Genomic DNA, 15,216 nt, shown 5'->3' on the forward strand with positions numbered 1-15,216 from the left:
TTAATGCTGCTTAAATGCAACTGGATTCTTTCTTTAAATTAATCTGAATTAATCAATAGTTTACTGGTTTTCCTGTTCCCTTTAATCATACTGTGATTTTGCTGTTACTATAATAGTTTATCTGACACTATAGCAATTATATATTTTCAGTTCAGTTATGTTGTTTTTTTTAGTCATGGATTCTTTTATAAATCACAGAAAATCTAAATTATTAAAGAAAATAAATCAAAAATATTCTTATTATTGTAAAATAAGGTTTAAGCTAAAGTTAAATTTATGTAAATATCAAAGAAAATAGTCATACTTTGGGGTCTCTCTTAAAATTTTTGTTAACAAGCTTCTTATATAATCTATGGGTTTTGCTTTTACTTTTTATTTTTACAGGAAATCTAATTATATAGCTCAGAGAGTCATACAAATTCAAAATCATTTTCTTCATTAACAGAACTTTCATCTTTCAGTGTAACATCTGTTTCGCCACTTTTGAATGACAGAATATGAGATGAGTGGCAATAGAGTCGATCTTCAAACAATGCCCATAATTCATCATCCATTGTAACTAAAGCGATAAAAAAAAAAAAAAAGATTCTTCAACAACAACAAAAAAAATAGAAAGAAACTTATACATTTATTACCATCAAGCTAATTATTTCAAAAAATGAATGAATTTACCATTTAATTTATTCAAGAGGGCCAGTTCAGTGAAGGTTTGGTTATTTGAAGGTCAGAACTGACAGACCACTGTACTAAATTTTAGGAAGGCATCATCTTGCCTTCCTAAAATTTAGTGACAATGCACTCATTACCTCCTGGCAAATGCACTGAAGAGATTATCAACTGTTATGAGAAAAACAAAATGCACTTTGCTACTGTTGTCACTATACTTCTGTCTTTCAAGAATTTTGCACTTCTTTCCTATCAAGTAGTATTTCTCTTTAATAAGATATTCTAATTTACTTATGCTTCTATTATGTGCATGTGTGTTCCTTTTCTTCTACTGTTTAATGAGCTCTGTAACATTGTCTCAGTGTGTTCTCATAATCTACACTCAGTGGTCAAAATATTAAGACACAGAATGTAGTAGCATAGCAGTCACTGGCCATATATAAGCAGTATATTGCTCCAATGGTCTTCATTATGGCCTTCAAATAAAGGCTTTATTATCAAAGAAATAGCAATCGCCTTACCTCTATTTAATGCCCTTCTCATTTCCAGTAGTAATCTTCTCCCCAAATATATCTTTACCACTTTTGTGTTGACAACTTGATTTCCTTGTCCATATCACCATCACTTGATCTTGTGGAAACATTCCTACATAAATATTTGGTTCTTCAGGCAACCAAATAAAGAAAGGATTATAAATTAAAAATCAGAATTCAATAAACTATCAGATAAGTGTTGTCAAAACAATACATGATGCATGGTATATGTCATCTGTCTTTTAGGATTGTTTGGAGATGACTGGTGGAAAAGTTACATTCAATTATATGGAGAGATTTGATGAGTAACCATTTAAGATGAACCCATGACTACTGTTGAGAAAGTCATGTAAGTGAATGACAGCAGTGTATTTCTCCAATTCGATGCAAAAAAATTTTCCTCTCTTGGTAGGGAATGGTCACGGTACTTCAGCCAGTGGTGCAATTTGTGGTAGATGAATGATATGCAAATCCAGATCTTTCTTCCCTTCTGTATGACACATTATTCAGATGTTTCTGTTTTGTGATTTCAAACTTCTGTTTGTCTGACCCATGTAAGTAGACCACAAGAACATGGAATTCTAAAAATACCTGGATTTTTGTAGATGGAAGGAGCACCTCCTTAGATCTTTCAGAGATCTAAGGAGGCCTGGAGCAGTTTGGATGCATTCAATGAGACATTTACATAACATGTTAATGATGATTCAGCATAGGCTCCATGATTTGAGGGGACAAAGAGTTGCTTCTAGATATGTAAGAGAAAAATATTTCTATTCATTTAATATTATTAAAATACAGGCAGCCCTCAGTTTATGCTGCAGTTCCATTCCTGAAAAAAAAAACAGGTGTAAACTGAATCAGCGTAAAACGAACCCAATTTTAATAGGAGGTATGAAGTCATGTTCTGTGCAGTCAAAAAATATGCACAAGAAGTATGTGTAACATTGTTATATTTAAAGCATTGATAATACATATATATTCTTTTTTAAATAAAATTATTAATAACAAAAACAAAATTATATACAAAAAATATGAAACTTCAAAAAGATATTACATATTTCTATGTTGAAGTTCCTGGTTTCAGATCACTGGCATTTTTTTAAAAAAAGTATCCAATGTTAACTGCATAGATTTTCTTTTTCTTTCTTTAAGGAGTTCAGTGTAAGGTCGAATAGAAGAGACTACACTCCTTTTTATGTTCGCACTCTGTTCCCAATCGTGGTCCATTTCGCAGAGTTCATCAGTCAATATCTCTATGCTTGCAAGGATATGCTGTAAATCAGCCGTTTTCATATCTCTCAGAGGACCTTCTTCGTTTTCTTTCTCCTCCTTTGGATGTTAACTTAATTGTTCAGCTAATTCTTTTAAGTCTTCATTGGAAAGCGGTTTATGATGGCTCTCTACAATTTCTGTCACATCTTCAGCTGTAATATCGTACAATCCCACCTCTCGCACAAGCTTGATAACATCTTCAATAACATTCTCCTCTTGCTCTAATTCTCGAAGTCATGCATAAATGCTGGAAGAAGTTTTCGCCAAGCTCCTTTTAAACACTTTGCTGACAGGTCGTTCCAAGTTGCCTCAATGTTGTTAATGCCCTTCAAAATATCGAATGACTGCCAATAGTCTTCAATAGTTTTTCCTGAAGTGTCCAAGACTCTTACCATTTCCATAAATGTTATACGGAGGTAATAGGCTTTGAAGATTGATATAATCCCCTGATCCATCGGTTGCAAAAGCGATGTTGTGTTTGGGGCATGTAAACAACCTCGACATCCAATGGTGTTCTTACTTCAGTAAGGTTTTGAGGATGTCCAGGAACATTATCCAAGAGAAGCAATGTCTTGGCTGGCAAATAATTTTTTTTACAGAAGTGAAGCACTGTAGGACAAAAATAATTTGTGTACCAATCTATAAAAACATCTTGTGTAACCCAAGCTTTCTTGTTCCATTTCTAATAGAATGGCAGCATGGCTTTTAGACTCTTGAAGGCACGTGGTGTCTGTGAATGGTACACCAACATTGGTTTAAGCTTCAAAGTTATGGAGACATTTGCACCCAACAAAAGCGGAAGTCTATCTTTTGCAGCTTTAAAACCTGGAGCAGAACATTCTTTTGTTTCTCATATGAAAGATATTTCCATCAATGAGAATGATATTATAGCAAGTTTTGACATTATCTCATTATTTACTAATGTCCCTACTGAGAAGGTACTAACATTATTAAAGAACAAATTGTCTAAAAAGATGTTTGCTTTATTAAAGCATTGTATTCAATCTGGCTACTTCAGATATCGTGACTCCATTTACAAACAGAACCAAGGCCTAGCAATGGGCAACCCTTTATCCCCGGTTCTAGCAAACATTTTCCTAGAAGATTTTGAAACAAAAGCCATATCATCCTTCTCATTTAAACTGAAACTGTAATTACGTTATGTTGATGACATTTTTATCATATGGCGTCATGGGCACACATCTCTCATGGATTTTCTTCATCATCTTAACAACCAACATCCTAATATAAAATTCACTACCAAACTAGAACGAAATAACTGCCTTCCATTCCTGGATGTAATTCTTACACAATGCTCTGATAGATTTAAAATCTCTATGTACAGAAAACCCTCTCATACTAATAGATATCTGCACTGTCAATCTCATCATTTTCCACTACAAAAGCTCGGAACTATTTCTACCTTAGGACACACAGCACGCTCTCTTTTAAATGAAACAGATGAACTCCAAAAAGAAATTAATCGCCTTTCTCTTATTTTTAAACAAAATGGATATTCTGAAAAAACGATTAAGAAATTTCTTCTGGATCCTCCTAGGCAGTGCACTACAGAAACTACTATTTTTAAAGGTAGCCTCTCCATCCCATACATTAGTTCAGTCTCCAATAAACTGGCTAAAGTCCTTAAAAAATACAACATCAGGATGTTTTTCACTACTCTTCCTAAAATCCGTTCTCTTATAAGCCATCCGAAGCCTATTCATCACAACCTAAAATATACAGGTGTATATAAATTATGGTGCGATTGTAGTATTCCTTATTTTGGACAGACTAATAAATCTATTGAACTACATATAGAGGAACATAAGAGAGACATCTCCTATAAAAGATCACATGCAACTGCATTATCCAGTCATGTTCTTTTCTCAAACAATCCTCATGATGATCTCCAAAGTCACTCAGTTTGCTGGGATAGATCCGAAAACATTTATCGCTGCAGTGATGAGTTTGAAAGGAAAATTGTGGAATCCAGGGAAATCCTCCTTAATCCTGAACATGTAAACAACAATTTGAGTTACAACATCCCTGATGGCTATGCTGCAGTTGTTCAATACTGCCGTTCATGAGAGCTTACAAGCACACACACACAACAAACAATGGCACGATGGATAGAACACTTGAAAAATACACAGTTTTTTATATGTAATTATGTATTGCTTTTTTTTACCTGTGATTCTCCATTTTTTTTTTTTTTTTTTTTTTAAGAAACTTCAATTTTTATTATTATTTTCTACCTTTAGTGGATACCTGATAAAGGCTATAAAAAGCTGAAACTAGTTGTATTGTTCTCATTAAAACTTAATATTTTATCTCAGTTTAAAGTCATTAAATCTCTATTTTAAAAAAAAAAAATATATATATATATATACACTTATCAAATTAAAAAAGTATGGAAAACAATATCAAAATAAGGTATCCAAAACAATAATAAATAAGGTATCCATTCAACTAAATACAACACTGTATGCAGATGATCAGATTATATTACAAGACAATAAAGATAAACTTTGAAGATCAATTTAGTTTAAAAAAATAAGTTAACAACACTATTTAAAGATTTCCCAAAAGAAAACAAAATCCATGCTATTTAAGATAGAAGATAAATAACAGAACAGGTGACACAGTTTAATTATTTGGATTAAATAATAACATATCTAAAAGACAGTCATATAGATGAAGTGGATAAACAGGAACCAAAGGGAAAGAGAGACATGGGAAGATAAGTAAAGCCAAAACAGTTAAATGCCTAATTTTTGATGAAAAGGAAAAAAAAATGTGGATAGGAAATCAGTAATAATAACATAAATTATGTAGTACTAATGTATTACAGTATTCTATGCACCCTTGAGATGACATGTTAGGAATAATATAAAAGGATAATATAAAACAGGATATTTTTAGTATTTTTCTGCCAACAACAGAAACCAATGTGCCAATATATACAACCCAGAAGATTCTAAAGAAAATTTCAAAAAAAATTATATATTGAAAAATTTATGTGCTCTTACCTGAAAGGTATGATACAGCACCAGGTATTTGTTTCCAGTAATCTCCCATGTAACTAGTCTCTGTGATCCCAAATCTTCGGTATATTTTTCCTGAAGGCTTAACAGCCCAGACTGCACTGTCACTAATGCATAATTCTTTTGCATGAATTCCTGGTACAGGAATCCATCTGAATCCCAAAGGAAATTCTGGAGCAATACCTTCTCTTACATAAACATTCTTCTTATTATCTATAGCCCATACCATGTTGTGTTTTTGGCCAACATAAACCTGCAATACAAATAAAAATCAAACATAAATAACACATAAAACATGAATAATGCTATTATTATTATTAACATTTGATCTCCATCTAATCAGAGGTTCATCGTGGGAGGAACACACTATTGCATACAATGCTCATCCAACCGCGTCTTAAACTGATTCAATTTGTCTACATCCACAACACACTCAGGCAATGCATTCCACTCACCAACCACCCTCCATGCAAAAAATCTGCTTCTCACTCCTCTGCTCACACCTCCTTATACAGTTTCTAGCAATGGCCTCTTGTTCTACTCCCCTCTCCCATTCTATGAAAAATCTCTATTCACGAGGCTCTGTAACTTATATTCTCTCAATCTGTCCTCGTACTCCACATTCCAGACCACTAACTTCCTTTGAATCTTCTCTGGACCCTTTCCAACATATCCCCGTCCCCATGAAAACCCGACAACTAAATCTATGCACAATAATCCACATCAGGCATGATCAAGGCCTTATACAATGGAATCATAACCTCTCTATTTCTGCATGTCAGGGTCCTCCACATCACTGCCATTATCCGATATGATATCTTCACAACTCATGCAATGTGGTCCTGAATTTCAGGTTCCTGTCCACTATTATTCCTACATCTCTCATCTCCTCTACTTCTGTTAAAGTTTCCCCACCAAGTGTATACTTTGCATCCCATCAGTGCTTACCAACTGTCAAAACCTTACACTTGGCAACATTGAACTGACAGTTCCACTTACCTGCCCATTCATGCAATCTATTCAAGTCCTCTTGTAATGCATTAACACCTGCTTGACTGTGCATTACTCTCCCTAGTTTTGCATCATCTACAAACAGCTGGATATCACTAGTTAAACCCAACCCAATATCATTAACATACAAATTGAACAACAATGCTGCCAAAACTGACCACTGTGGCACACTGCTGGTGACCTTTCTCTTTCGGGATACTGTACCCCCATATACAACTTTCTGATACCTATCCGACAGCTAGTCACTGATCCAACACAGAAGTCTGTTATCCAATCCCACCTGTTTCAATTTATTTAAAAGCCTGTCATCATGTGGCAGGTTATCAAAGGCTTTTGCAAAATCCAAGTACACCACTGTATATGCATCTCCCCTCCAAGGTATTTGTCACCTTGTTATAGTACATAAGTAAGGCCATGATGATCTCCCCTTAACAAACCCTTTCTCAGAGAATACTGCTGTTATCAACCCATTTCTGTATCCTACTTCTCACCAATCTCTCCAAGACCTTCACCACAACTACAAATACACAGACCAGCCTATAATTTGATGCTCCAAATTATAGGCTGGTCTCGTAACTGCCTTATCACCACCTTTATGCAGTGGAACAATTTTAACCTCCTTCCACTTCCTTAGAACCTGTGCTGTTGTAAGACTTATTAAACAGGCATGCCAATTCCCTTAAGATGAATGGTGATATGTCATTAAATCCTATCGCCTTATTGACATCATGTTTATATATTTCCTCAAATACCTCCTTTTTGCTCACAATTAAGTCATCCCCTCCTATGTCCTCTACACTTAAGTTCCTCATGATTCCACCCTGACCAGGATGAAATACCCTTATAAATTGATCACTGAATACCTCAGCAACATCTTCTACGGCAGTTACCATTCTACCACTTTCATCCCTGAACTTCATCTTACCATGGTAATTCTTCCTTCTACTTGCCACACATCTAAAAAACTCTCTACGGTTTTTCTTTGCCTGATTTGCCAATTTCTGCTCATACTCTACTTTTGTTTTCCTTACTCACTGAGTCACTCTCCTGGCTTGTTCTTCATGCAACTGATTATTACCATTATTCATCTTGTACTTTCTCCAAATATACTTTCTTTGTCCAGATTTCATGCTTAAGCTCTACATTCATCCATTTTACACCTACCTTATTCAGCCTTTTGGCCTTCGGAATACATTCACACCTTGATACTGTTACATTTTTTTTTTATCAGTTCCCATGCAGCATTTATTTCCTTACTGTTCAACTCCTCATTCCATGTTATAGCTCCAAGCTGTCTCCTAAGCTTGTCAAAATCACCAGCCTTATAATTCCACATATCCTTTCCTCACAAAAGTCTGCATATGACTAGCCACAAAACAGGTGATTACTTTCTATATGCTTTCTTATTTTTCATGACTACCTATTTAACTTCATAAGTCCACCATACATAGAGTTTTGATTTTTCTATCTTTGCAGACAAATTCAATGCATTGTTTTGTTTTACAATATTTTTGTTTGTATGTGGCAATATTTTGTGGATTTCAGTTAAATTTCATTTTGTGATAGTTGGTATTGATATGTCATGTTTGGTTGAGTTTTGGTGACTTCAGTTAAATTTCATTTTATGATAGTTGGACTGTATGTCATGTTTGGTTGATTTCCATATTTAGTTGAGTTTTGATTGACTTCCATATTTGGTTGAGTCTTGGTTGATTTTAGTTAAATTTCATTTTGTAATAGTTGGGATTGATATGTCATGTTTAATTGAGTTTTTGGTTGTTTGTTATGTCATGTTTAATTGAGTTTTTGGTTGTTTGTTATGTCATGTTTAATTGAGTTTTTGGTTGTTTGTTATGTCAGTTTATTTGTGTATGTTCTTTATTCATTGTGATCCAATACAAAATTGCCCCTGCTAGAAGGCTGCAATGTACTTTGCTGTTGGGGAAAGAGCTTTGGAAAAGACAAGTGCTATTTTGGGTAGTAATTGACAATACTGATTGTATTTTAATAGAGTCTTATTTATTTTTGATAGCTTAGCATAACTACCTGGTTGTGGAGAGTTGTAGATTTGTTACTGACATTCTTTAACTGAATTTTGAAACTTGCCTTGAAAAAAACAAAATGGTGATAAGAATAACATTTGCATGCCATGCAGCACAGTTCAAAGATCAAATGTAATGATTGCATAGATTTTTGAGAATGACTTTTGTGAGTGTAACATGCATGCATGCATGAAATGTCGAGGATGTGTTTGTAGAGAGATTGAACATGAGACAAGTGAAGGTGTGGGTTCGAAGAAAGTGTGATATTTTGTTAGACTAAAGTTATCATTGAATACATAACAAACTGGAGGAATGAATGCAAGCATAAATGCAAGAGCAAAAGACATGACTCATGGAATGAAAGTGAGTGAAAGAAAAAGAACATACAATTGAAGAAATGAAAGTGAGATTATGGAAGTGAAAGAAATTAGGAATGAGGAAACAGAAGTGAGTGCAAGCATAGAAGCAAAAGAAAGGAATTGGCAGAAAGAGAGGGTGACAAACTGCAGAATGGCAGAGTCAAATTACTGGAATGCAAAATTTGATGAATGAGTTGTTTAGAGAATGAAATGAGGAAAATTCACTATCATATTAGATGTCTGGTGGACAGGAATGAAAGAGTGAAAAAGGGTTAGAATGAAGGAAAGTCGTGAAAAAGAGGTGATGAATGCTTCAAGAATAGTGATATATGGATATTCCATTATTAGAAGTGTGGTGGTTAATGAGTGTTCACAAGGTCAGTTTTCCAGAAGGGAGAATGAGCAAGATAACTGATATGAGAAGTAAATGAGCAAAAGTGGCGATTGTAGGAACAAATGATTTGGCTGGACAATATGGAGAAGGTAAGGATTGATATCAGCAGGTGAATGAGAGGAGTAAAAAGATAAGTGTGGCAGGAAATCGTGTCAAGGAATGACACAATGACAAGTTGAGATGGAGAGTGAGAATCATGAATGGTAAGCTGGTAGAGCTGATGTAGGAGAAGGGGAGAGCAGTTCATAGATGCACAGCACGTATTTTAGAGAATAATGATGGATTTGTACAAACATGACAGATTGCATCTGAATGTATTTGGTGTGAGTCAACTGGAGAGACTCTTGCAAGAATAAAATGCAATGAGTGATGCAGACAAGAGATCAGAGAAAGTAAGAGGTGAAGTGAAGGATCAGGAGAATGGAATGGATAAAACTGAAGTTCGTGTTAATGGAAATAATAGTATTTTGAGAGATGACAATAAGAGAACAGAAATGCAAGAATGGGGGGGGGGGGTTCAGATGGACAGGGAAACATGGCATAAGCAGACTGGATGTTGGAAATAGTAGTGAACGTGTATATGGGGGTGATCAGCATGGGGATAGGATGGCCTAGGATGTGAAGGGGATAGTCATAATCTGAGGAGATATAGGGTAAATGAGGATAAAGACATTTGGGCATGGGCAAGTATGGGAAAATCAGAATCAATAGGTGGCATGGATAAAACTGAATATAGACCTAAAAGTAAACTTTTGTATTTATTTAGGAATGCTAAGAATATCAGAAATTGTTCATCCAAAAATTGTTGACACAAGCAAAATTTGGTTAGATCAGGATAATATCTTGACAGGAATAGAAATGGAAGATATGATGTTTGTCATGAGGATAGAAGGAACAGTAAGGGGGGAAGTGTTGCTGATGATAGCAGGGGAATTATGTCCACATAAGGTGGAGATGCAATTTTTGAGACAGTATGGCATGAGGTGGAGGTTGACAGGAAGTTGGATGTTGCTATAGGCAAGGCAATATGAAAGGTGGTGATGAATGTACAAGAAACTTGGGTTAGTGAACAAGGAACTGTGATTATTATTACAGATGATTTTAATTATGGTAATAGAGAATGGAATGAAGAAATAGCAATTGGGAATAAGGAAAATGAAGTTTTTGATTTCTCAGAGACAACTATCTTACGCAATATATAAAGGATGGCAAACAAGGATCAATAGTCTTAGATCTGATCATTCTATCAGGTAATGTGGTTGTGAGTAGGGTGTCACGTTTCCCCCCCCCCTAGTTGGTGAGAGTAATCATGAAATGATCACCTGGGTGGTAGCTAGCCATATGAAGACTGCTGTGAGAAAAAGGTATATATGGCACTACAAGGCTAGTGATTATGAAAAGCTTAGGAAACAGCTTGGAGCTATAGCATGAAATAAGGAGTTAAGAAGAAAGGAAATAAATGTTGCTTGGGCAATGACAAAGGGTTATTTAATAGCATGAATATGTGAATGTATTCCAAAGGTAAAAAGACTAAATAAGGTGTCAAATGAATGAATGAAGGAATTAAGCAAGAAATTTGGAGGAAGAAGGCACTGCAGAAGCAGCACAAAATGAATAATAGTAATAGTAAATTGCATAAAGAGTAGGCCAGGAGCCAGGAAAGTGACTCAGCTGATAAGGCAACAAAAGGGTAGTATGAGCTGAAATTAGCAAATTAAGCCAAGTAAAATTTAAAGGAGATTTATATGTGCGTGTGTGTAGCAAGTAGAAAGAAGAATGATTATGGCAGGATGATTTAATTGATGAAAATGGTAGATAACTGCTACAGAGAATATTGATCATTATCCGAGAAGCTCACATGTAGAAGAAATGGGAGAAGATGGCTTTTTACTGGTGAGCAAGCCAGAGGTATATGAGCAGTTAAGTGAACTTCATGCCAATAAGGCAATAGAACTTGATGACACATCACCATGTGTGTCTTAAAAGAATGTTCCAGGGAGTTAGCCTTAGCTTACCTATTTAAGAAGAGTTTTGAAACAGCACAAGTCCCAAAGGAATGAAAATAAAGTAAAATTGTTCCATTTGATAAAGGTTGTGATAAGACTAAGGGTAGAAATTATAGGCTGATCTGTATATCTGGAATTGTGCTTAAGATGATGGTGAGGTTACAGAAGTGCATTGATAACATAGTATTCTCTGCGACTGTGAGCATGAGCTTGAGCATGAGCCAGGTATATGAAGTATATGACTTTATCATACATATTTGATAAAAGACTTTTGATGACTTATTAACAATATAAGAGGTTAAAAAATAAATATCGTAATCCAATATTTCATACAGACAAATATAGCCAGTTTTTCTGGTTAATTGAAATGGAGCAAGATGATAGTCTCCCAGATATTTGGAAGTTTTTTTTTTTTTCATATTTAAATTTGTTTAGATTAGGATTATTCTGTAGAGAATAATTCCCAGAGAAATCTATCAGTTTTTCTGATAATGCTTAAAATGAGAAGCTGCCTAAGTTTTACTTTCTAGGAAAGAGAGAAAGAAAGAGAGAGAATGAGCAAGGAGATTGAGGTTTTATATATGAGGAGTGAGCAAGCAAGTCAGTTGGTAATAGTATACAACAGGAACAAATGGTTCAGTTAAGTTGAAGGAGAATGTGAGATAGATATGAAGGGATTACTGAAGACAGTAAGAGATGATGGTGTGGTAGGAAAAGTAGACAGTGTGCTACCCAAGTATCAGAGTGATCAGATGAAAACAGAAAGCAAAGATCATGAATAATATGTTGGCTGAACTCATGAGAACCAAGCACCAATTTTTGAAAAAGTGAGATGAGTTTGAGAGATAGATGAAATTGAATAAGAGTAATAGACTGTAAATTAAATGGATTTAGTATGAGTCAACCGCAAGGATTGCTAATGGGGGTGAGGAGGTCGAGTAATGACAATGGTGAACAAGGGATCTGATCTGAGGTAGTAAGAATAAGGACAGGACAGAAGGTTTTGAGAGACTTAAGAAGTCTTGTGAATGGAGAGGTAAGATGTGTGTGTGTGTGAGTGTGTGTGTGTGTGAGAGAGAGAGAGAGAGAGAGAGAGGAGAGAATGGCAGAAAATGCAAGATAGACAGGAAAATGGGAGTCAGTCTACATGGACAGGGAGATATGATATGAGAAGTGGGATGCTGGAAACACTAGTGAATGTATGTACATATGTAGACAAAGAAAGGAATATGATGATCTGGGATGCAAGAGAAGCATTTGAATATGGAGAAATGGGATAGATGGTGATAGAGAGGAGCAGACAAAAGCAAGTTTGGGAGTTGTATCTCAGAGGTGGATAGTTAAGATTGGCCACTAACCAAGGAATGAATTACTATGTTTCTTTACAAATGTTAGGAGCATCAAAAAATAAGGATAATGAAACTGTTGCATTGATGAGTTCATCAATGAGTTAATCAGTTCATCTAAAAATTGTTGGTATAAGTGAACAGCATTGTGGAGACAGCATAAGATGAGTGGTAATAATCAGTTGCAGGGGGGAGATAGGAAAAATGCAGCATGAGCAGCAGTCAGCAATGGGGGAAAATAGCAGAATGGTAACCACTGTGGAGAATATACTTCACATATTAAATGAACAATTCATAACATAAAGGTATTTCATCTTTGTAATTGTGACATCATGCAGAGATTGAGTGCAGTGGAAATAGGGGGGGGGGGGCAGGTTGATATTGAGTTAGCAAGAGACATGAGGAATTAAGTAAACTTAATGTTAATAAGATATAATAAATTAAGCAAATAGTATGTTGATGATGTATGCTAATGCTGCTGACTCTTGTTTGACAAGAGCCAACAGACTTTACTCAAGTCCCAAAGTAGTGGAGAGCACAAAACTGTTCAACTTCACAAGTGATAAGATTGAAGCTTCAAATTATAGGCCAGTCTGTGTGCATATCTGAAGTTGAAGTTAAAGGGAGAAGTTAGTGAAGACTAGGATCCAGAATTTGGTTGATAACAGCAGCAATTTTTCTGATAGTCTGCTTGGTAGGTTTGCTAAAGGGAGATCATGCTTATAGCAATTTAATTGTTGTGACAAATGCACTCCACCAGGGAGATGCATAAACAATGATATAGTTAAGACTTTGCAAAGGCCTTTGGTATGTGTGGTACTCTAAGTTAGTAATTAAACTGGAACAGATGGGATTAGATAATTGATTAGTGTGGTAAATAATGGAGTGGCTGTCTGACAGGTACTAGCAAATTCTGTATGGAGACAAGGGTCTGTTTTGGGGCCAGTGCTATTATTCTTGTATGTCAGTGATACTGAGAGGGGTCTAAATGGGGATATGCAAGTTTTGCAGATGATGCAAAGTTGGGAGAATTATGAAGAATAAAAGATGTTGGCTTTACAGGAGGATTTGAATAAATTGTGAGAGTGGAGTTGCCAGTTTGATGATGCAGTGTGTATGATTTTATAATTATTATTCTTATTATCACCCAAGACCCCATGTAGTCAAAGATTGCATGCTTTAAACTTACTCAAATTCTCTGCAGACACCACACTCTCAGGCAAGACATTCCAATCATTCACAACTCTGCATGCAATAAAACCTGCTTCTCACTCCCCTGCTCACACCCTCTTTATACAGTTTCCAGGGATGAACTATGGTTCTCCCCTGATCTCCCACTATTTTCTGTAGAACCTCTCCAGCATTGATCTTATAATAACCCTTACTAACTTGTAGGTCTCTATCATATCTCCCCTCTTCCTCCTATCCACCAGACTCTGTAAATTGCATCTTCTCATTCTTTTCTCATACCAACATTCCAGAGGTCAGAAACTACCTTAGTCAGTTGTCTCTGGACTCTTTCCAACATCTCTTCATCCTTTTGAAAACCAGGTGACAAAATCTGGTCACAGTAGTCCATGTGTGGCCTAATCAAAGCCTTGTACAATGGAACAAGAATCTCCCTACTTCTACAAGTCAATGTCCTCCACATCATTCCCAGAAGTCTTTGTGTTATCTTCACAGTTTTGGCTATGTGTCCCCATAAATTTCAGATCCTTATCCACTATCACCCTATGATCTCTTATTTCTTCCACCTCTGACATAAATTCATAAATTTAGCATAAATTCTGCATCCCATCTTTGTTTCCCCAATTTTAAAATCTTACATTCCGCAACATTAAACTCACATCCCCATTCCCGTGCCCAATCACTCAATTCATTCAAGTCTTCTTGTAGGGCCCACAACATCTTCTCTACTCTTCATAGTTCTTCCCAACTTTACATAATCTGCAAACAAAGCAAACATGGGTTGCAGAGTATAATGAGGAATCTGGGGATGATGGTGGACAAGGAACCTAAAATTTAGGGAACACACTGCTGTGAGGACACTGACAGGTAGAAGGAAGATTATAGTTCCTTTGTATTAGGCCTTGATCAGGCAGCAAATTGATTACATATGTAGCCTGATCAATATCCATATAGACATATGGATTCTACATGAAGACTGGTAGGCTAATCTGGTTGTTACCAGATTAATGTGGAAGAGATTTTTTGTAGAATGGAGAAGGGAAGGGATTTGATGGGAGAACAAGATGCTGGAAAGGGTCTGCAAATAATTCACCAAGATGGTTTTGGTCTCTGGAATGTTAGGTAAGAAATATGCAAATAGCAGTGCCTCATGGATAAGAAAAGGGTGGCTATGATTGAGACATATAAGTTGGTAAGTGATTGTTACCAGATTAATGAAAATGAGAAGTAAATGCTTTGTATGGAGAGTAGTTGGTAGGTGGAGAATGCATTGTATGAGATTGTAGTGTGTATAGAAATGGTGAATAAGTTTAGGACATGGTTTGATAAACTACGTGTATGATAGCTGATCTCCT

General features: G+C 35.7%; 1 protein-coding gene across 1 annotated transcript in view; it reads right to left on the minus strand.

The window, feature by feature from the left end:
* Positions 1–351: 351 nt before the first annotated feature.
* Positions 352–15,216, minus strand: part of LOC150102604 (tectonin beta-propeller repeat-containing protein 2) — a 364,776-nt gene continuing 349,911 nt past the window's right edge. The window contains exons 15-16 of the mRNA XM_090398660.1: positions 5,501–5,768; positions 352–559 (exon numbers count right to left, since the gene is read on the minus strand). Coding sequence (XP_090254786.1) covers positions 411–559; positions 5,501–5,768 — 417 coding nt within the window. The 3' untranslated portion in view covers positions 352–410. The remainder of the gene's footprint in view (positions 560–5,500; positions 5,769–15,216) is intronic.

This window comes from Typopeltis vanoorti, chromosome 10 (genome assembly GCF_054136105.1).
Source record: "Typopeltis vanoorti isolate ZY-2024b chromosome 10, IOZ_Tvanoo_1.0, whole genome shotgun sequence".
NCBI lineage: Eukaryota > Metazoa > Arthropoda > Arachnida > Uropygi > Thelyphonidae > Typopeltis > Typopeltis vanoorti.